This window comes from Megalops cyprinoides, chromosome 4, assembly GCF_013368585.1.
Source record: "Megalops cyprinoides isolate fMegCyp1 chromosome 4, fMegCyp1.pri, whole genome shotgun sequence".
Lineage (NCBI taxonomy): Eukaryota > Metazoa > Chordata > Actinopteri > Elopiformes > Megalopidae > Megalops > Megalops cyprinoides.
In genome coordinates, this window is record NC_050586.1 from 41,741,730 (window position 1) to 41,766,329 (window position 24,600).

The 24,600-nt window shown below is 39.1% G+C and overlaps 1 protein-coding gene across 1 annotated transcript in view; it reads left to right on the forward strand.

Moving 5' to 3' along the window:
• Positions 1 to 292: 292 nt before the first annotated feature.
• The window catches only part of pomt1 (protein-O-mannosyltransferase 1), a 73,112-nt gene continuing 48,804 nt past the window's right edge, over positions 293 to 24,600 (forward strand). Inside the window, exons 1-7 of the mRNA XM_036527007.1 lie at positions 293 to 503; positions 9,735 to 9,883; positions 10,067 to 10,173; positions 10,278 to 10,328; positions 10,574 to 10,720; positions 10,955 to 11,066; positions 18,699 to 18,758. Coding sequence (XP_036382900.1) covers positions 9,762 to 9,883; positions 10,067 to 10,173; positions 10,278 to 10,328; positions 10,574 to 10,720; positions 10,955 to 11,066; positions 18,699 to 18,758 — 599 coding nt within the window. The 5' untranslated portion in view covers positions 293 to 503; positions 9,735 to 9,761. The remainder of the gene's footprint in view (positions 504 to 9,734; positions 9,884 to 10,066; positions 10,174 to 10,277; positions 10,329 to 10,573; positions 10,721 to 10,954; positions 11,067 to 18,698; positions 18,759 to 24,600) is intronic.

Consider the following 24,600-nt stretch of genomic DNA (forward strand, 5'->3'; position numbering starts at 1 on the left):
TAATACCCCAACGTTTTTATGCGCCTGTGTGTCTTTACTGTTTAATGACAAGTTGTTTGATGAAGTTCAAACAGAAGTCCTCATTTTGTATTAAGTATGTGTTCACCTAGTCTGTGAATATGAATTTAAGATCAACTGAAATAACAGTGATATTTGCAAGCATATTACATAAGTAATATTTGAAGCACTTGTTACCGTTTCGCATGTAAATAAGAGCTTTTATTTTGATGTATTTCGGGGGGGAAAAAGTGACCCGGAAGTAGTCCTTACTGTTACTGACTTGACACTGACGGTGTGTGGCTGGGCACTGGTTTGAACCTTCAGATCGAGCCTCCCATTATTTACCAGCAACACCTGCCAGCTTCACGGACCTGTTGCCAGCAACAATTGCCAGTCTCAGTATAGTTGGATCTATATAAGTTATATACAGCTACACGTCATTGGGTTAGACGGAGAGATCAGATGTGGAAAGCCTGCACTAACACGGATCAGACGCAGTCCCAGTGAGTAATGTTGTGCTAGCTAATAAATATATTGCTTGTGTGTTCATTAATTCATATTGAATAGGGGAGGCTACCTAGCAGACATTACCGCGACAGCAGTACAGTGAACAAAGCAACATATGTGAAATCGGTGTGTTACTATTGGTTTACATCTAGCTAACCAACTTCATCTGCCTTGTTCACTAGATAGAGTAGTGTCATGCTTTAGCTAACTCTGTTTTTAACTAACAAGATAACCTCTTATGTCAATGCAAGAAGCTAACTATCTTTCGTTAACTTTTCTGGGGGTAATTTAGCGCCTGATATCTAGCTGGTCGTGTTAGACTCACGTTGAGCTTGCTGGTTAGTAGCTTAAACGTGTATTTTGTGGTTATATAGCTAAAATTAGCTGTCCAATTATTGATTCACAGAATTCACAGCAAGGTAGCTAGCTAAATTCACCCTGACCTATTATTTCCATAGTCTCACCTGGTTCCATGGTTTCTACAGACCTTGCATGAGGTTTCCCCACGGAATCATGCTCCCTCTGTAGCGCTAGCTTGTGAAACATATTAGCAACAGCAAATGTTGCAAGCAGGCTGGCAATTTATGTGGCAGCCCAGGCAGAGTGGTCGGTTTGTGAATTCCAAATTTGTGGACGTATATGACACTTAAAACAGTTAATTCAGGTGAGCTCTGAATGAAGGGTGTGACTTCATTCAATCAGTAACTTCCCTCAGTGCAAATACTCACCGCTAAAGGCGAAGGGAGACCCAACAGAGTATTCGAGGATTCGGAAGGAATGTCCAAAGGAACGAACATTTACATGCATTGACCATTGGAAAGACTGAAAAAATAAATGATGAGCATTGAAAATTCTCACCATTTCATGGCTGTACAACAGAGCAGCTCTGTGGACATCCACAGAATATTTGCTGCACTTGGAGGCAGTTGTTTCTCATTCTACCTATCCTCTCTCGTAAATGGAATTGAATTGTCCTCTCAGTGCAAACTGCCTGCTGACAACAGAAACAAAATGTGGAAATTTTATTTGAAATATTAAATGTAGACTAGGAAATATAATTAAAAAAAAATTAAAATTACTGACACCTGCTGAGTAATTTGTTGTTCGCAAGTGTTGACAACCCTAAATGCGTAATTCAGGATTGTGTTAGTAGTCCATGATCGCTTTTTGGGAAATTAAGCTACGAAGCGTTTTCCTTATAATGGGCGTCAATGGAGAGTTTTGCTTTTTTGATAGGAGATAGTGTTTATGACATGTGAGATGTCAGACAAATTTGGTGATCATTGATCGCTGTTTCGGGACATTAAACCACCTTAAGCTTTTTCCTTATAATGGGCGTCAATGAAGAGGAAAACGCTTAACGTGAGATAACGACCATACTCCTAGGATTTCGGTTTTGATTTTTTTGACAGGAGGAAGTGTTTCTGACAGGATGAAATGTTTCTGACAAGAGATGTCCGAGAGAAATTTAGTGATCATTGATCGCAGTTTTGTAACATTAAACCATGTTAAGCGTTTTCGAATGTCCCGGCTTTTGTATGACTTCAGGCTTTGCTTTGTGTGTTTCTCCGGCGTCGAAATCAGGTACATATAAATGTCAGGAAACCCGATTCCTGGCGACATGCCAATGTTTTGCCACTCAGTCCGACTGAGGGGGCGTATTCCGGCGGAAAAGTGACGTCAGTGCATACTCGCTATAGTTGTCTTAATTTGCACACCCTAGCTCTGCATTGATGTAAAGATTGACAGTGACTCGAGACTTGATATTTTCAAAATATTTTAATCTGAACATTAAGTTTCCCTCGTATCGCCACCACGGGTACCCCGTTAGCCATCGTGGTTGAAAGTAGTACTTTTTCTTCTTCACTGGCTCAGTCGGTCTCTCCCTGCCTGCACCTGCACTCTCCCTGCAGGGTGCACTCTCATCGTCAGTTGTGTCTGAGTCGGGACCTCGAGTTGGCTCTCCCTCTCCACCAGCCTCCTCCTCTCTCTCCTCATTTTGTTGTTGTTTTTTTTTTAAACCCTTTCACGCGTACGGTCACACCAGCCGTGATTAGCCGTTTAGCACGTATGCTAAAACCGGTGCGATTAGAACACGAGACTGGAAGAATTCTAGCTAATCTTTGAGGAAACAGCAATTTACCATTAAAAAATATAGCAAATGCGGCGGTGAAAACTATGAGAAGCTTAACGCTAATGAAAACATAACGAACCATGTAACATAACGCGCGCTACATAGCATAAAATAAATTATGTACGAAAGGGTTAAAACAATCAACTATAGACCTTTTCATCTTCGGAACACGGTAACAGCTAAATGGATTGTTTTGCACGTCATCATCAGTCCGCATCTACAGGCAGGGAGAGTGGAGGTAGGGAGACACCGACTGAGCCAGTGAAGAAGAAAAAGTACTATTTTCAACCACAATGGCTAACGCAGTACCCGTGCCGGAGGGGCACCAAAACAGCCTAATGATCATCATACACTCGCACGAATGCGACCACGTGAAATTTTAACTTGCACACTCTCAAAAAATGTTCGCATATGCCATTTTGGTTGTAGTCTGGAGAAATGTGATTTAAAAAAATTGGGGGCGTATTTGCAAATTGCACTGGTGCGCCTAGTTATAAAATTTAGCTGCACTGTCTCCAAAAATGGTCGCAAAATGCGACTAAATGGTCGCAGCCTGGAGCCTTGTGATGTTAATTGCAGGAATGAAAAACATAAAGGCAAGGGGGGAGTAGAGGGGAGAAGAGAGATGCATGTGTGTAATTAGGATATATCCTGGCAGATAACCACTATGGCAGCATACCTAGGGGATGAGAGACAAGGGGCCAGCACGATCATGAGGGCCACCCTAAGGCAGTCAACACCAGACCACAGCCGAATTAGCTGAACATAGAGTAACCAGGCCACGATGTAGTGACAGCAATGACCACTTAGTCCATCAGAGACTCTGTGTTCCATGCAATGTGCTGTGTCCTTCAGATAAAAGGTTGGATATAGAGGTAAGTTTTTAGCCTAGACTTAAAGGCAGAGAGAGACTCTTCTCCTCTAACCTCTGGGTAAATTGTTCGACAAAAGAAGGGCTCGATACAAAAAGGCTCTACTGCCTATAGTACTTTTACCCACTCTTGGAACAATGACACGTCCCACGCTTTGGGAACGTAGTTTGTATTGGAGAATATGGGTGAAGCCGGTCCTTAAGATAGGGTGGGGCAACCCCATGTAAAGCTTTAAATGTCAGGAGAAGTATTTTGAAATCAATGTGGTATTTGATAGGTAGCCAATGGAGAGAGGGTAGTACTGGGGTGATGTGCTCAAAGTGCTTTTTTTCCTAGTTAGAATACGAGCAGCTGCATTTTAAAGGGGCTTTAGAGAGGTATATGCATATCTTGACAAGGGCATTACAGAAGTCCAATCTGGATGTAACAAAAGTGTGGATTAACTTAATAATAATAAGCCACACAAGAACAGTAGTGTGCTTGGCCTTCAGGCAACCATACATACAAATCCATACAAAGAAAATGCAATGTGTAGTTGCCTGTGAGCAATGCATTATTGAGCATACGTGCTATTCGAGTTGCCATGTGCCATCTCCCTCCCCTCTCCAGAGTGAGCAGGAATTTCTACATTTGACAGAGTGGAGACTGAACTTGGTGAATTTTTCGGCTCATAATTCAAAAACCATTTATCACAGAGCTAAACTGAAGACATTGTGAGAATCTCCACAAGTGTACATCTGTTTTAATGTATAATTTATGCATGTAGAGCAGAGATATGGCAGTTATAAAAAACATAATGTCAAATGCAGAAGTGAAATTCTCGCCTATACTTTTGAATGGGGGTAAAATTACCTTTTTAAAAATTTTTTTGAACGAAAAAAAAATTGTGTGTAGAGGCAAAGTATGTGGAGATATAGAAGTTTGAAATATTTGTAACAGAAGAGTGCAGGCCGAACTACAAGCACACCAATGGTGTACGAACTGGTAAATTTGGCATTGGTTTGGTGTCTGTAGTGCGAATGTTTAGGCTGCATTAAAGTTAGAAGAAAAATAAATAAATAAATAAATAAGCCACACAAGAACAACCACACTAATAATAAGAATCACAAGAACAATGGTGTGTTTGCACTTTGGGCAACCACACTAATTGCATCAACATGATAGTAAATACAGAGGAATGCTCCAAATTGGATTGCCAATTTATATCGTGTTTTTGAACCCCATCAGCTACTTTTTTTTGAAAGTAACAAGCCACAAACTTGGCTACTTTTGAAAGCACTGAAAATTTTGTGAATTTTAAAATGGATTCAGAGATTCAAAGCCCAAAAACCCTGCCGATAAAGGTAAAGGAGACCCCAACACAACAGTTCAATGGTTTTAAAATAAGTCTATCAAAATTACTGTACTAAAAAAGGACTAAAAACATCAGATAATAAACCTGACTTGCATTAAGACAAACTGTAAGCCATTTTGATTGATCAATAAATTGTATCAATAAATATCCAATTTCATTCACTTTTTATTACATTTTAAGTATTTTTAAGCCACAGTTCTTAGAAGCATCACATTCAACAAGTTCACATCCTAGGTTCTCGTTTTTGCCAGAGGGAGGCGACAAATGATTATGCTTGACTGAACGCGTCAGTGAAAAGAAACAGAAATCCTCTCAAAGCAGTATTCATAATAATAGAACTTGTTGCTGCCTCAAAAACAGGCTTTATTAAAAGCTTTTTTTTAACCGTAAAGGGTGACAATTAGCTCATCTTCCAACAGTTTCTTTCGTCAACTAGTCAAAAACAAATGAGTTGTGTTTACAACCAACCAGAAAACCTCTCTGGAAACATGAAATTGGCTTTCTTAATTGTGGTCTGTTTGCTATGGAAAAACGCGTGATAAAGATGAATAAAACAAATAGAATAATACAAACAGAACAAATACAACAAAGACAATTCATTAAGTAAAAACAAGATTTAATAAAAAAACAAAAAACCAGAGCGATGTCCAGAATCAGTAATAAATAAAAAGCCCTTATCACTCCATAAAATATTAAGAAAAATAATAACTGATAAAATAATAAATATGAGCTGTAACTTCACTATGAAAGGATATGCCATTACTAAAAATGGTATCATTAAGTGGGAGCATATTCAGTGAGAACAGTAAAGGGCCAAGAACTGGGCCTTTTGGGCCTCCACAAGTAATGCTAGCTGGCAATGCCACAGAATCACCCAGAGTAACAAACACTTTTCTGTCAGTAAGGTATGATCAAAACCATTTTAAGATTATTTCACATACTCATGATTATTTCACATACTCATGTAGTAATATTCTGTGGTCCCCTGTATCAAAAAAAGTGCTTAATTCTAAAACAATCAGTACACTCAGCTGACCTTCATTTACATTTAGCCATGGATCATTAACCGTTTTGAAGAGGACTTGATGTGGCTGAAATACTGACCGGAACTTCTCAAGAATTTTGTTGTTGGTAAGATACTAGCAAAATTGTGTGAAGACTGTCTTTTCAAGTACTTAACCAAGGAACTGCACATTAGAAATGGGCCTGGAGTTGCTGAATAAAGATATAGAAAAGCCAGCCTTTTAGAGTTTTGTCTTAACGTAACCTCTCGTTCCCAACCAATGCTACTCTTGCAGGAATCACGGGCAGACAGAATGGGTTGGGTTCACAGCGTGTGTTTTATTAGCACTGGCAATAAAACAGCACAAGTAGGTTGTCAATATATACAGTACAATAATGTAACGAGTCTCCGGCTCCACACTCGTGGCCAGCATAAGGAAAAGGGGCACAATATGACCATATAGTTACATATTACATATTGAGCTTGTGATCGTATAGTTTTACATATTACATATTCATATACTCAGAGGAATGAGAACCTAATATTTTGACGAATTCCATATTAATTCGTACAGGTCAAAACTACTCCCGCTACATTAACAACAACAATTTTTAGGCTAGTGGGAAATATTCCTGTGGACCGAGAACTGTTAACTGTTTCATCAGCCTATCACAGACATCGGGTGATGAAAACTGATGAACTGATGAAAACTTCATCAAGAAATCTCCTTGGGGAACAATCTAATGAACATGTTACAGATTTCATCTGTGAAATTGTTTAAAGTTTTTTTCTCTTAATCAGTTTGATGAAAATGGTCAAGTTTGCTCTGCACTCGATAGCACTCGCGTTATCATCGTTGTCACTGCATGATTTGACCTTATCATCAAGTTTGTCTTGAAAATAATCCAGAAAAGCATCACATTCAGCGGAGTAATGTTAACCAATGAACTGAGTGTGACTGAACTTGATTTAATAGACTGTCAGTATTGATACATATAGCTCTTGAATTGTTTTTGTTATCCTCAATAATCTGAAAAAAATAGTTGCATCTCACAACCCTAATGGGTTCATTGTAACCAGTAACAGTCTCTTAAAAGAATTCATAGTGTACCTGTTAGGGATTAAAATTTCACGTGGTCGCATTCGTGCGAGTGCATGATGATCATTTTGGAGCCCTTCCCGCACGGGTACTGGTTAGCAATTGTGGTTGAAAGTATTACTTCTTCACTGGCTTAGTCGGTGTCTCCCTACCTGCACTCTCCCTGCCTGTACACACGCACTGATGATGAAACGTGCGAAACGATCCATTTAGCTGTTATCCTGTTGCAAAGATGAAGCGGTCTATAGCTGATTATTTTAATCCTTTCGCACGTAAATTATTTTATGCTATGTAGCACGTGTAACCTTACATGGTTCATTATGTTTTCATTAGCGTTATTAAGCTTCTCATAGATTTCACCGCCGCATTTGCTATAACTTTTAATGTTAAATCGCTGTTTCCTCAAAGCTAGAATTTTTCCAGTCTCGTGTTCTAATCGCACCGGTTTTAGCGTACGTGCTAAACGGCTAATCACACCGGTGTGACCGTAAGTGCGAAGCGGTTAAAAAAATGAAGAGATAGAGGAGGAGACTGGTGGAGAGACAGAGCCAGCGATAGGTCCCGACTCAGACACAACTGATGACGAGAGTGCAGGTGCAGGCAGGGAGAGACCGACTGAGCCAGTGAAGGAGAAAAAGTACTACTTTCAACCACAATGGCTAACGCAGTACCGGTGGTTGCGGTACGAGGGAAACTTAATGTTCAGATTAAAATATTTTGCAAATATCAAGTCTCGAGTCACTGTCAGTCTTTACATCAATGCAAAACTAGGGTATGCAAATTAAGACAACTATTCATCAGCGCGCAAGGTCATTGATTAATACCATGCTGCACCAAAAAAAAAAAAGGTGCGACCAAATCATGTGCTGGTGCGACCAACAGAGAAAGTGCTACCAGTGGAAAAGTTAGTCTGGAGCCCTGTGTTTACATTTGTAAATTTATCATTTGGTGTTTATGTTTAAAAAAGCACCATTTAAATTTTTTCTCTTAAATCACTACTTCACTTTGTGACTTTTTCCTTTAAAATAAAACAGCACATTGGTATTTCTGTAAATTGTCTATTTATTACCAAACAACTTATCAGTAATACAGTTAAGATGAGAAAAAAAAAAACGAATCTGTTGTATTGCATGTCGATTTAAGTGGTGCGCCTAAATTTTATGCTGGTGCTCCTAAAATATTCAGTAAGGAGCACCAGTGTTGACAGTGGAAAAAGTTAGTCTGGAGCCCTGGATGTGCTGTAATGGTAAAGTAAGCGGTGCAGTAATTGCAGTAAAGTTAATGAACAGTGATCACTTACCTCATGGTTGCATTTAATATATTTGTTTAGTTGTTTTTTGTACTGTAATGACAGGAAGGTCACTGAACAGATATTTCTTTGTGTACATTTGTTAAGTTGAGGTTCTTCTCTGACCACATACCTCATTCTGACTACATTCTGTAAACGTGATTGAAAAAGCACCATTTCAATTAAAATGTGACACTGGTAACAGCACATTGTAGTTTCTGTATTTATTACAGTTAAAATGGGGGGACATGTGAATAATTGTGTTGCAAATCGATTTATGATGTGCGCCCCTAAATTTTCTGCTTGCGCTCCTAAAAATTTCAGTTAGGGGCTACAGTGCTCATGGTAAAAAAAAAAATGTTAGTCTGGAGCCCTGTATTACCGTTTCAAATTTTAATTATCATTAAAATCGTGGTTGATTACCGCGCTTTGAAAAACTCACGGTAGATACTGCCTAGCATCAACCAAAATTAGCAAGTCTCCCAGACGCAGGTGCGCAGGCTCGCAGCATACAACGTGGGTTTGTTTTGCGTCAGTGAAAACATGGCGGAAGGCAGTGATAGCGCTCCGGAGATTTTTCAACGGTACAAATTTTCATACCGTTTCATCTCTAATGTGATTAGAACACTAGATTGGAAAAATTCTTGCTAATTGTATCTTTGCGGGAACAGCAATTTAAAGTTTAAAATATAGCAAATGCTAACTGAAAACAATGAGAAGCTTAATAACGCTAATGAAAACATAAAACATGTAACGTAACAGTTGCGCTACATAGAATAAACATAAGTTACTGTACAAAAGGGTTAAAAGTTCAATAAATGCATGATGTTTCCAAAGTCAATGAGTAGTCATGTTAAATAATCATTATCTCAATATTGACCAAAATAAGTGTGATTATTATTTTTGCCATAATCGAGCAGCCCTACTAGTCAGTCATGCTGCCATTTCTCTGAATGGAAAGTTTTATTTGTCTGTAGGCTAAATAAAGAGTTCATTGTTTAAAGGGTGATGTGTTTTTATTTTTTTCTTAAATATAAAGATACCGAAACTGTACCTTTACCATGACTCAAAAAACCGCGATACATACCGAACCGTGGGTGCACTGTACCGTTACATCCCTAGTACCTGTAGCTTTGTAGTTTTCTATTTTCATTCTGGATTTCATTACAGGATTACACTGTATTGTATATCTGTAGATAACAGATAACAGGCCATAGAACTCATCTTATACTCAAATTGAGGACCTGGGCTCTTCAGGAACCCAGCTTGTTTGATACTGAAAATATCCAGAAATGCCCCCTCTTTATGGATGTCATACATTCTTATTGTGATATCTGTATATCAAAAATGTGCCCACCTATCCCCACCCTTACCAGATTTTTACATATTTATTCAGTGTTGTGAATTTGAAATTGCATTCATCTTACACTGGGCAATGTCCAAACATTCTCTTGAGTTTTTTGTGCTTCTTTTTCAGGACAAATAAGTAGCTACAGTGGGAATCATGCCATGCTCTATCAAACTGCCCATCGTAGTGAAAGCCGAGATCAACGTGGTGCTTGTTGCCATAACTGGTCTGGCACTGGTGACAAGACTGTGTGGAATTTGTTTTCCCAACGCTGTGGTGTAAGATGTGTCCTTCTCACAATCACAACCTGTACTTCTTTTTCTATTGTCACTACTAAAGGAAGAAGTTTCTGGGCTTTAAAAATGACAAAGATACAAATAAAAGCAAATATCATAAGTGGTTTAGCTGGTGGCCAGTGGAAAAAACCTGTAGTGTCTGACTTGTTTGTGATTATGTTGCAGGTTTGATGAATTGTATTATGGACAGTTTGTATCCCTTTACATGAAGAGGGTTTTTTTCATCGATGAGAGTGGCCCTCCATTTGGTCACATGATCTTAGCACTGGGAGGTGAGAAATCGCCCTAGCCCATACACATTCTCACTCCCCCATGATTACTTAAGGCTAATTGTCTAATTGTTAAAACTGTTTTAACAAATTTATTTTTCATCAAGCTTATCTTGGAGGATTTGATGGAAACTTCATCTGGAACAGAATTGGAGCAGGTAAAACAATACAAATGGAAATTTATGTATTTTATTTAAATGTTTGTATACATGCATTTTATGCTTATATATTTTTCCAAGCATCAATAGACTATGTCGCACTGCCACCATTTTGTAGACCTTGGATTTGCACTACTGTAATCTTTTTCCCTGGGTTATTTTCTCTACAAACTACACATTTAGTTTGTACTTGTCACTTGTGTATTTACCTTGATATGAGTCAGTGATTCATTTTTTCCTTGCAGAGTACTCCAGCAATGTGCCAATCTGGAGCCTGAGGGTGATACCAGCTGTTGCAGGGGCACTCTGTGTACCCCTCGGCTACCTTCTAATGGTGGAATTGGGATACTCCCATCTCACAGCACTTGGGGCCTCCCTGCTCCTCCTCATGGGTATGGCTCAGTCCATCTTTACCATCCTCTCACCTTTAAATGCTATAAATATGTAAAACAAAAGCAGTACCATGAGCATTTGATTTTATTTTTAGATTTATTTTTGGGCCTCAAGCTGAATTAATGGAAAATGGAAAACAATATTCCTCCGTTATTTAGATCAGATATTTCTTCACAGTTTACAGTAACAGTAAAATGTAATACGCCTGTAATACATGTGTTTGTAACACACAGAGAACTCCCTAATTGCTCAGTCTCGCTTCATGTTGCTGGAGTCGCTGCTCATCTTCTTTTTGCTGCTGGCAATTATGTCTTACCTGAGGTTTCACAATGCACAGAGCTTAAGGTGAGTGCGTCTTATGCTTTATTGTGTAAAATGTGATGTTATACATCTAATAATGTGTAGAAACTAAACAATGCACCATATGAAGAAAGCACTTTTTATAAAATTTAGAATGCTTAGTGGTTTTTTCCCCATTTTTCCTCCCAAACTGGAATGCTGTATTGTATGAGTGATGCTGCTCTTTACAACAACCCCTGCTAATACTCTGGGAGGGTGCAGAGAAACATGTGTTCCCCTCCAGAACATACGACACCAAGTGTCACTTAATTTGATGCTGCAGTCCCCATACTAAGCATGTGCACACTTGAAGAAAGACATTTCATGCATAATTTTACACAGGCAGATTGGCGGTCGCACAGTTGACTAGCATGGGTTGATACTATGCTAAGAGACGGAAAAAATTAAGCCAGTTTGTTCTGCCGCTGCGGGCTCCCAGCCATCATTGTTTGATGACATGGCCTGTAGAGCTCAGCTTGTTTTCAAGGTGACAAACCACTGAGCTACTTAGCATAGCATAGCTATCTTGACACTGTTGTCATGCATTCATGTATTTGTATTCAGACTGCACATTCTATATCTGAATAATGGCAAAATGTTGCTGCTCCCTGATATTGTAATTGCATGTGTGCTTCTGAGAAAACTAAATGAAGTACAAAATACAACATTTTTAAAATACGGACATGCACAAGGCATGCATAAATGAGCTGTGAAAAAGAGAAGGAGGGTGTTTCAAAAAGTCATGTCAAGACAACAGTTCTTCTCTGAAGAAGAAACTCACTAATAATGTGGTTAAGCTAACATAAGGTCCTTATTCAAAGTAAAACTGACCATCAGATTTGGCAAAGGTACTGTCCTACAGGAGAATTTGTCAGGAATAAGACCATTGCAAAAGACGTTGACATTTATTATATTAAAAACTCAGTTGTATTAGAACTGTTAAAATGTGTCAGGAGACTTTTTTAAAATATGGCATGAGAGCTACAACAATCTGGAAGAAGCCTATAAAATGTAGAGATCATCAAGAGATTATCTTGTGCTAGCTTGTAACTCCTAACACAGTTAGGAGTTACAAGGACTATTGCTTAGTTGTTCAAGATTGTGGAGCCTACATTGTGCAGGCATGTTGTGGAGGATTGTATTACCTTTATTAAATCAAACCATCATCAGTGAACCTGATAACATTTCTGTCTGAATGTTTGTGCTTGCAGTCATTTGTGTATATGTTATAGAGTAGGCGTGACAACACATGACCTTGTGGTAATCCTCCTAATGTTACCTGGCACCTGTTGAATTCTACATCCGCCAAATTAAATTTGCATTTATGCTGAAATGCTTGTTTGTGCAAGCATAGATGGTCACCAGTAAAATCCTAGCCTGGGACTGCCACGATATTTGTATCATATTTAAAAATGGTGATGGCATCATGTACATCTCTGCCTGCTGTGTATAGTACGCAAACTGTAAAGAGTAAGTCGTCCTCAATTTGTGGTCATTCACTTATATTGTGACTACTGAAAGGGCATTACAACTGTGTAAGGTTTGAGAGACCCTCCACAGGGTCTCATCCTCTATCCCACGGACACAGCGGTGCCAACTTTTTTTCTGTGATGCTTTGCCGATCATTGTAAAACTTTCTTGTTGCTCGAACTGCTCGAACGCCAGTAAAACCATACCGACTTCTAAACTACATTGGACCCGCGCCTCTTCAATTCTTACAACTGGTGAGCCACCTGGCCAGGAGGTCGAAGGCCGAAGAAGACGCAACAGACAGACAACGTTGGTGATTTCGACAAGACATCAACCAGGACAAGCTGTGCTTCAAGTGTGCGGTAAGGAATTGGTTTCCTTATTTATGACAAGGTGGTTTAACGTAATGAAATCCCCCCTGGTTAAAACAATCTGGAGCAGAAAGAGAGTGTGTTGGTATTGTTCTATGGGTAATCGACAGTAGGAGTCTGGAGTCCGAAGTACTGGAATTAGGTGAAGATCCTAAAGTAACTGGATCTTGTTAATCTACTGCACTCTTAAGTACTGAGGCAGTGATTATAGTTTAAGGTGTTTGGTTAAACAGTCCTAAAGTAACTGGACTGTAGGAATTTACTGAGCCCGAAGCACTGGGACAGTGGTTCTATATGCACGATCCTAAAGTAACTGGATCTGCTAGTCTACCGCGCTCAAAGTACTGAGGCAGTGATTCCATAGTGATAATTATCCTAAAGCAGCTGGATATTTAGAACACTGTGTCTGACGATCTGGAACAGTGATCGTGATTTGTCTTTTGTTGTGATTGTGATTTGTTACGTGTTGTTTTTGACTATAGAATTTGGGACACCGTCCTTTCTTAATAGAAATCGGTTCGTTCATTGGTTTTATAATGGAAGCATTCATTGTTTGTTATATTGCTAAGCATGGGCGATCTGAGGTGCTAGAGGGGATAGAGAACCAGGGCGAGCCTTACGAGTGGGCTATGTCCCAGTTCAACAATCACCCCAAAGTAGCGAAATTAAGCAAAAAAGGGAAAGTCACGATGGCGTTGCAAGGAGTCCTTGCGGCATTTAAATTATGTAAAAAGAGACAGCAGACCATAAATGTAGAGAATGAAAATATGAAAAAACAGATTGAAGACAATACATGTTCCATAAAAAGTTATCAGACGCATGCCAACCTGAATGCAGAAATACAGCTAGATTTGAGAAAGGAGGTTGCTGAGTTGAGGTACAGTAACACAGAGTTACAATCAGAATTAGAGGAAACTCAAGCTGAAATAAGAAGACTGCAATCTGTGTACGATTATCTTTGAGAAATATAAGGAGACCATGGAGAACGGTGTAGGAAAAGCAGACGATAGCGTCAGCGCTTTTTGGAACAGATCAGGTAAACATGACACATACACCGTGAGTGATGGTTACTCTGATTGCACCATGAAATTCCCGGTAGATCCAGTCCATCAGACAACTACACTTGTACTTGGAGAGGGTGGGGACCGAGTGACGAGTGACGACTACCACCACCATCAAACCTCTGTCACCTAGCAAAATCGAAGCTCCAGAAAAAAGATATCGGTCCATTTGAACCTGCAAAGTGAGATCCCATAGAATTTGTTTCCAATTTAGAACGTATGGCCGACCTGCACCGGCTAACAGATGCCGATGACTGTGTGATTTTAACTGCTTGTTTGCCCCATGCACTAGCGAGCAGACTTCCTCATGCCATACACAATAGGAATGCAGGGAAAGAGGACCGGAAAACGGCTTTGTTAGGAGTTCTGGGGACACGCTCAATAGATTGAGAGAAAATCAGAGAGGTTGTAATGGCACCAGGCGAACATCCGGCGGCGTATGCGGCTAGGTTGTGGGAAGCGTTTAATTCATACAGTGGGGTAGCAAATTTAGCGCAACAAGACCCGATGTTTAAATCTGCTTTGATCACTCAGTGTGACTCTCATACACACAGTGCCCTCACCCTGCATTTAGATTCAAATACGCCATATTCGGACATAGTTGCTAAAATGACAAAGGTGTATAACTCTCGTATCCATAACCCCACAAACAAAAAACCAAACCTTACACCAAACCTTATACCCCCACTTCGTAATTCAAATGGAATTGTTATATGCCACAACTGTGGTAAACCGAGGCAAAGGGGGGAGGTAGCCTGGGGCAGAGACCACCACAGAGAAATGGACCCAGGAGATTTAGAAACAGCTCTTTTAGAGATAGATGCCACAACTGTGGAAAAATAGGCTACTTCAGAAGAGATTGTTGGTCTAGGAGGTGGACAAGACAAAAGTTGGACAGTCAACAAGGAAATGGTTCCATGTGGACCAACTCAAACGATACAAGCCTGTGCAGTGATGACACAAGGTTTAATAGGAAGATAATAAAAAGGGGTGGGGAGTTATGTTAGTAGGATTGAAATGATTATTGTTTATATATATTTTTTTTCTTTCTTTCTTCATTGTTTTGTAGTTTGTAGTGCTATATCTGAAACTGCTTCATAGGTTGGTGGCAAGAATATATACTGCTCCTCTGTGTCATTTCAGATTAAGCCATGTGGAGATTCCTGACTGCAATACTCTTCCTCGCGACAGTGACTCTACAAGGATGCCTGGACCAGCGCCCAGCACCACCATCAGGAACCATTTTGAAGCCACACCAGGGGATCCTCATCAACGATGTCCAGTGGGTCCATGTCCCACTCCTCATCAACCTCATTGCTTGGAGTCCAGACGTCGACAAGCATTGCTGAGGAGAAGAAGTGGTCACCATCTACAAGGACCTCATCACAACAGCCTTCCTGAAGTCCCATGACACAGTAGCAGCGCAATGCTCCTCAGGGACCCTCCACACCTGCACACCCGGGAAGAAAACTGCTGGGTTTAGTGGAGGGAGTCCTGACAGCTAAGGGTGCAGGGTTGTGAATTTCAAACTGGATCGACAGCCAGCAACAGAGAAGTGAACTCAAGTTACAGGAAATGATGGTGACACAAATATTGAAGACAGATGCCTTCTTGAAGGAGGGACTCAACGAAGAAGAGAATGCAGTACATGGACTAGGGCTGTTAACAATTCATCGACTATCGATTAACTGTTAAATCTTAATTGATTGAATTATTATTAATTAAACAATTAATTGATTTAAACTTCCAGAAGTTTAGAATTGTTTCTTCTTGTAATTAGGGCTGTCAACGATAATGCGTTAACGCTCGATCGCGATTAATCTGGAAACTTTAACATGTTAATTTTTTTAACGCAAATTAATCATATTATCAAGTTTGACCACAACTTCCTTCTGTAATTCCAGCGTGGATATTTACCTGGCTGAATTACTTAATTACTGTGTGGCAAATGCAGATGTGCTGAACGGCAAATTTCGTTTTAACACTTTCGCGCGTATGGTCACACCGGTGTGATTAGCCGTTTAGCGCATATGCTAAAACTGGTGCCATTAGAATACTAGATTGGAGAAATTCTAGCTAATTTTAACTTTGAGGAAACAGCGATTTAACTCTAAAATTATAGCAAATGCTAGCTGAAATCTATGAAAAACTTAACGCAAATGAAAACATAGCGAACCATATAAGGTAACACGCGCTACATACCATAACAAATAAGTTACATATTCTCAGCAGCTGGCCTTACTGTGAACAGACTGTGCACAAGACTCACCCCTGACCACGTAGATATGCTGATCTTCGTGAATAAAAATACTTTTAGGTTTTAGGTTATTTAGGTCTATTTAGGTCTATGTGAGCATAGGAGATCAGACTCAGGAGTGTGTATGCCTTTAGTTCAGAAGGCTTAGTTTAGGCTACTGTCGTCTATATCGTTCAAGAGGGATAATGTTAGGCTATCGGTTCACTTGAGACAAACAAAACGGAGTTGTTTTAGTTTTTTCCCCCTTCTTCCTGTTGGCCTTAATAGGAAAAGGAAACCTAGGCCTACACAACATTTTTTGGTATGCTATATAGGAATATCCTACATTTTTGATTTACAATAAACATTTAACTGAGGAATATAACATGCATTTGTGTTATGTATATATACAAGGTAACTATTGCTTTTATAATAGCCTAGAGTACAATAAACTTCAACGATCGTAGAATTTACACCTAGCCTATTAAACAGTATTGGGTGGGCTAAGAAAAAAAACGGGCCATTAATCGATTATTATTTGATAAGGTTAATAACAATCGATTAAGGACACTTCTTAAAATTCACATCCCTAACATGTACATATTATTGCATTGGCACTGTCCGTATTTGAAAATGGGGTCAGGACAGCGTTCAGTGCCATCCACAAAGAACTATACTGTGCTCAGTTTTCTGCTGTGAAATATAATGAAATTTCTCAAATATTACAGTACCTTCAACTCTAATTACAGAAGAAGTGGAAATGAGGTGGTTTGGACTAAAAGATTGCTTCATGAAAAATACCACAGGAAACTTAGAGGATTACTTGGAAAAGCTGGGATGGTGCAAACTACCCATTCCACACAGCCATATAATTGAAATGGCGAAAGTGATATCTCATCCCATTCCTGCTGGATTCTACAACCCATTCGATTATGGTCCATTGATGGAGTGTATTGCTCTACCTTTTACAGAGCATTGGGAGAAAACATCAAAAACAGAAAACAAGGCTCCCCCTATTCAAATTTTAAAATGGTGGAACGAGACTGTTATGAACAATAGAGACGAAAAAAGCTGGGCATGCTCTGCTGGCCATTCCTTTAAAAATTAGGTTGTCACATGAGACAAATGTATGCTATGTTGACAGTGTCCATTCCCATTTTTCAAGCAGATCAAGTCTTTGACCAAATTGTTCAAATTGAGAGCCTTGGAACCTTGCAAAAAATGTGTTGAAGGAGATAGAAAACCTTCCAAGATTAATAACCAAATCAAAACAGATTTGGAGAATGGAGAGCAGTAAATCCAGTTTGTTGTAATAGGACCCCATTTGGATACTTTTGTGGCTGTGATGCTGTACAGCAACAACTGTGTGGTATGGGATTGGACGTTAAGGAAAGGTGTGATGTAAGTTTGACACATATCCATAATAACTTCACTAGAGCCGTACTTCGAGCTGAGGACGTATGCATAACTACCACTGATAGCCATTTTTACCTCTCTTTAAACAACAGCCAGAAATCCTGCCCAATAACTAACACTTCCTTTTGCATGACTCCCCAAACTTCCTGGTCTATTGGAACCTATCACTTCCCCTTTATTAATAGGTAAGAACAAATTTTTAATGTTGAACCGGAGGATGAATTAGGTTTTGTCGGACATTCCAGAATGCCCAGTTTGAATTTGAATTACCCCAACTGGACTATCTAATCATGAATTTAATGCAAAGGAAGGGCACCCACATAATAAAAGCACAGCAGGGCTTAGAGGAAAAGGATAAGGCCCTCAATCATCAAATGCATTATGGTGATCTAGAAATTGCCTATTCTGGAGTGTTGTGGGAGGTAACGTTCAAAGGAGCCGTTTTGATATGTGTGATTCTCTCCTTGTACAGCTTTCCATGATATGTTGTATGTGTAATACTCTGAAAAGACAATGGTTGGTAGTTGAGAATGGTAACATTAAAAAGTCAGGATGGTTTATTTAAGCCTTAAATCTAGTATTTCAGTGGGGAAGAATGTTGATGCAGTAAAGCATTTTAGCATCAAAAGGGGGGATTTTAAGGTTTGAGAGACCCCCCACAGGATCTCTTCCTCTATCCCGTACACACAGAGGTGCCAACACACACATACACACACACACACAGAAACTTGTGCCATGAAAACATGCTACTGAACAGCATGCTACAAAAAAACCCCACTATATTTCTTTTGCTGCCTGATGTGTTTCACAGTAAGGTGAAGTTCATGTTCTCTGTAAGTTCATATAAATGGCTTGTAGACATTGGTCAGATGAAAAATGTTATTTCCTCCAAACATGTCTTCATTTTACATAACATACTTTATATCTTAATGCATAAAATGTTGCACACCAAAATATACATAAGATGTTATATTGTGTATTAATTATACACAAGTGCCTTACTGACCACACTTCTCTGAAAATTCTTTATACTTCACTGAAGGTTGGTAACTTGCCTCTGCCTTTCTTTCCTTTATTTTCATAGCTCACCAAGCAAGTGGGCATGGTTGGTAGTCTCTGGAACCTCTTGTGCCTGTGCAGTAGGGTAAGTTCAGCCAGTTTGCTGCTTTACTCTTCTTGTGTTGTTCAGATCCCTTTGGTAATTTCTTTTCTTTTTTTTGCATTTTGTGGCAAAAGCAGAGTAAGCACATTACAGAATATATATACTCGTACATTATTTTTGTTTTTTTCAAAACCAAGACAATTTTATAAAGGGAGAAAAGAAACAAAATAACAGAAAATTACAGAAATAAAAGGGAAAAAGAAAAAAAAACTGAAATGACAAAAACAGTAAAATTACAGCAAGTGAGAAATGAGTAGAAGATAAAATAAGTAAATAATTAAATAAAAATAACCAACATATTATAGTACAGTTGTATCTACATAGTGAGGTACATTACCACACAATATACTCTTACATTAGGTATTCAAATATCATACACATTATCCAGATTCTTGATCCTATGGTTATCTCAGGAGAAGAATAAGCAAGTAAATAAATAAATGCAAACAAAACATACTCAAACCCCCTGAGACCTCCATGCTAAACTCATCAAGCCAGAGGACAGGTTTTGTGTCTTATCTGGACCAAGACAGTTGAGAAAAGGGTCCCACAGCCTAAAGAATTTATAGGGTTTTTTCCCCTCAAAGCAGATGAAAAGACCTTGTTGGGAATTAGACCTGTTACTATTCCAACCCACTGTGTAACTGAGGGACTTTGGTCTGTCACCCAAAGCAACAAAATACACTTGCGAGCACAGGGGAGGAGAATTTGTAGGGGGTGTGTCCCCTTAAAATCAAAGGGCAGCTCAGCTCCACTCTAATTCCCAATAAGATGTTTGAAACCATCAGTTTGTTGGGTATAAAAGATAGGCATATCCCTGTTTACCTGTACGGTTGTTTTGATTATATTTCAACGTAACGAAGGGCCCTCCCGGGGGGGCTATGTCATAAGGCGTGAAAATCGTTGATTGTGTTAGTAACACTACAAGGCACGAACCGAACTGTCCGTAGTAGACCACCAGCCAAATTTTTTAAAAATTATTTTTACATTTATTTAGGCTATATATAGCTTTGTATTTTCACATTTCCGCAATTTCAGTCTCCACTCCGCAGAATTATCAGGCACTGACCACTACACTATGTCTGTAATGACTTGTTCAAACTGGAAAAGTGCATATGTTTTGTTATGTTTTTTTGCAGATTTCAGATGTTTGTTGTTTTTTCCTCTTGTAAGACAGATGTGTTTAAGTCCGGTCTCCCTAGGTTGCTATAAATAAATTAGCTGGCTACGTTGATTGCGGATAGCGTATTTATTAGCCAGTTGGTTACATCACATCATTTAGTAATACGTTGCCATTTAAAACTTAACCGGGTTTTTGTTTTAATCTAGATATATTTTGTCATCGCCATTAATCATGTTTAGGCTTAGAGAATCAAATTATCTACATAGCTTTTACCCACAATTGTATTCTATGTAGCTACCTAACATTAAAAAAATCACTCGTGCCAGATGCCGCAGCCTTCTTGTGTCAGTGTTGCAAGCGTCCCATACGACACAGAATCGTTTCGTAATGAGGAGAAAAAAATTGTGTTCAGTATGCCTAGGTTTTAACTCCAAAGATTTAAATCCACAAATTCAGTTTGTTTAAATCCAAAAATCCAGTTTGTTCTATTGCATTTGGCCATTAAAAGTGAAATATCCGAGCAACTTAGCAGGTCAGCAAAAAGAGAACTGAAAATCCAAAGGTTGGATAGAAATGTGGCAGTGGTAAAACATATGCCTGAAATAGGTACATTTTAGGCAGAATAAAAAATGAGCTGCGGAGTAGCATGTGCCAAACACGTCTCAGCTCATTGTCACATATGTCAATAGAGTCAGACCTTGTCAGACAGCTAGATTTTGACGATCTAGCAGATGATTTTGCAAGGAGGAAGGCAAGAAAGAAAGGGGGGGGGGGGGGGGGGCTTCCAAAAGACATATGCTCAGGGGCCTCACAGGAAAATGATCCAACCCTGGGTTCATCCTATGCCTTAATGCTGGTGTGATATATAAACAGTGTAGAATCTTAAACTGTATTTCCCACGCTGAATTACATGCAAAATAAGAGGGCATATCACATAGTTCCTTCCAGTCAGCTGCAAGAATTCTATCTCCAATATCTCATAGGGTTTTCACTTTGTCTGCACGGTCTGAGTGACAGCTGGTAAGTACATTGTAGAACCGTCTACATGCTGACTTACACGTGGTGAGGTCACCCAATAGTTTTTCAATTGGGGATAAATCAAAGTTACCAGAGTGGAGTTTTAGATTTTTAGTTACAAAGCTATGAATCTGATAAGTCAAAAAATGTTTCTTATGAATATTGAATTTTTTGATAACTTGATCAAAGGTCATCATTTCCCCCCCCTCTACAACATCCCCTATAATTTAACACCCTTATCTTTCCATAGTAATAGTCCACCATTTAGCCCTGGGGGAAAGTCTGGGTTGTTGTGCAGTGGTGTCAGAGGTGAGAGGGTATTAGCATGAGCTTATGTACTTGCTTCCAAAGAGCAACCATGTTTTGAAGTAACAAGTTATCCTTAGTTAATACAGACACTTTTGGTGGAGAGACATATAGAGAATTACAGACAGGAATAGGCCCAAGGATTGCAGCTTCAGAGCTAAGCCAGGTAGAATCTGGATCATCCAAAAACCACTCCAAAATAAATCGAAGCTGGGCAGAAAGTTGGTATAATTTAAAGGAGGAGGCAGCTAGACCACCAAGTTTAGTGGGTAATGATAGATAACTATATCTAAGCCTTGCCCCTTTCTTTCGCCATGTAAATGAAATGATAGCACTGCGTAACTGACTGAGAGCTTTACTGTGAAATAAAATTGGTACCATTTGAAACTGATAGAGCAGACGGGGAAGTATATTCATTTTAATAAGATGAACACGACCCAACAATAATAAAGGTAAGCTGCACCACCTATCTAGGTCATTACTGATCGATTGAATAAGTGGAACAAAATTTAGCTTGTATAAGCTCTCCAGTTTTTGGGAAATTTTTATTCCTAGATATGTAAAGCCCGTGGATGACCACTTGAAGGGCTGGGAGGCAGAAGGGCCAAAATGCTGAGGATTGCCTAAAGCCATAGCTTCAGACTTTGAAAAATTAATTTTATAACCAGAAAATATTCCAAATTTGGTGATCAAATCTATAAGGTTGGGGATTTAATTGCATGGAGAGTCTAAATATATAAGAACATTGTCTGCGTACAAAGAAATCGTATGAACCGTACTCCCCACCGTAATCCCCACATGGATGAGTCCTCTCTAATAGCCACTGCCAACGGCTCAATAGCCAGCACAAACCATAGCGCAGACATGGGACAGCCCTGTCTGATTCCTCTAAATAGGCTGAATGTAGGAGATTTAATGACATTGGTTATGACACTGGCAGTTGGGAGAGTATAGAGAATCCTAACCCATTTAATAAACTCAGTGCCCAAGTTGAAAGTACAGAAAATAAATATAGCCATTCGACCTGGTCAAACGCTTTCTCAGCGTCTAATGATATGACCAGGACTCCTTTCCAGTACTGATTAGAGTGTTGGACAATATTGAGCAGCCTCCTAATATTATGGGCTGAGTACCTCCCTTTGACAAAACCTGTTTGATCAATGTTGATAAGAGTAGGAAGCACAGACTCAATTTGGGCAGCCAAAATCTTAGCTAGGATCTTGAAGTCCATGTTAACCAGGGAAATAGGGCGGTAAGATGTACACTCATCCGAGGGTTTGCCTTTCTTTAAAATCAAGGAAATATTAGCTTCCATCATAGAGTCAGAAAGATTACCAGAGTTAAAAGAAAACTGCAACATGTCATGCATAGGTTTAACCAAGATGTCCCTAAACATGTTGTAATGCTCTGCAGTGAAGCCATCTGGCCCAGGCGCTTTACCATTAGGGAGGCCCATTATACAATTATGAATTTCACTAGGTTCAGTTGGTTTATTAAGGGTTGCTCTTTGCTCCTCTGATGCTTCAGGTAAGTATAGATTTGAGAGAAAGACATTCATACTATCAGTTGAGATAAGGCCCAATTGGGAAACATATAGCTGCTCATAGAAAATCTTTCTTGTTCTGAAAATCTTATTTATATCTTTGCTATGATAAAAAACTTTTCCATGTTCATCTTTGACTGAGGAGATGGTCTGTACAGTTTTAATCTCACTCAGTAATTCATCAGAGGGGGACATGTTGTACCATGTCTGAAGGGTATGAAGATCCAGCTCCATCAAACCTCTCCTCCTCTGATTGGACACACATGAAATAATGAAACCTCTGATATATGCTTTAGTAGTATCCCATAATAAATTAGGTGACACTCCAGGGGTTCTGTTATCAATGAGAAATAAGTTAACCTGCTCTTTGAGGTAGTTCTCAAAGTCCGGATCATGGGCAAGGTAAGATCTAAGTCTCCAAAACTCAGAACACTGCGTCATATTGGTCACACCCAAGGCAAGAAAGACAATAAGATGATCTGATATCACAATATTACCAATGTCACAATAAATTATATTATGCAAAGCAGATTTAGGTGAGGAAAAAGTAATCTATTCTGCTGTTGGTTTTATGGATACTAGAAAAAAGGTATATTCCCTGTCTCTTGGATGTAATATTCGGCAAGTATCAACAAGGCCCAGTTCTTTACAAGTCTTGGCCAAAGCACAGGCCCTACCAGAAATTTTATCATTCGATACTGAGAACCTGTTGATCCTCGGTGAGAGAATACAGTTAAAATCTCCTGCAATTACACTATTATTGCACTGCCATTCAGCAAATTTTGAAAATATGTGTGTGATAAAATCACTGGATTGGACAGGGAGTAAGTATACATTCATTAAGGTAATAGCTTCACCATAGATGCATCCTTTTAGTAAAACACACCTTTCTAATTTGTCTGAGAATGTCTGCACGTTAGAAAGAGGCAGATGTTTATGCACTAAAATCGCCAGTCCCCTACTCGTACTACTAAATGCTGACCAAAACACCTGCCCGACCCAGGCACGTTTCAGCTTGCAGTGCTCATCTGCAGTTAAATGCGTTTCTTGGAGGAATGCAGTATGAACCCTCTCTTTTTTCAGAAAACTTAAGACCTTTTTCCCCTTCCCAGGATTATGAATACCTTTTACATTCCATGTACATAGCTTCAAATTCACCTAGGGGCTGACATAAATGGTTAAGAAAGAGACTATCCATGGTTATATGCGAAGAGAAGGGGGGGGGGGGGGGAGAAAGGTGTACCTCATATTGAGAACAAAAATTAAAATAAAAAGTAATGAGACAACACACATCACAATAATAATAAAAAGAACAACAATATGGGAGAAAAAATGCAAAAGAATTAAGCTACCCTGCATGCCGAACTTAACAAAGGAACTATTTACAAAGGTAACATACATAGCAAATAAGAAGTTCTGATATTGAGGTATGACGCTGGTCAATTTTACTCTAGAGAGCAACAAGCTAGGTCTCCCATGTAAGTGAGAAACACTGCTGGACCAGGTAACATTATCAGAAGAAGGTGGAGCTGTCAAAAGATAAAGTACGATGTAGAACAAAGCTGCCATAGATGTTATGCAGCGAACCCCAGCAAACCCTCATAAATATTCTTTAGACTCATGAAAATAAACATTATATTTACTGTAACTCAATGGTATTTAAGACATCAGATCTGATTAAAGAAAGGTAGGCTATGCCTAGGTAAGGCCCATTGAAGAAGAATAACATCATAACAAATATATAGTAATATAGTAATATTATATTATATATACAAACAATATAATAACGTCATTTCTCAGTACCATTAAGGCTGTGAAGTGTTAGCACTGTTGAG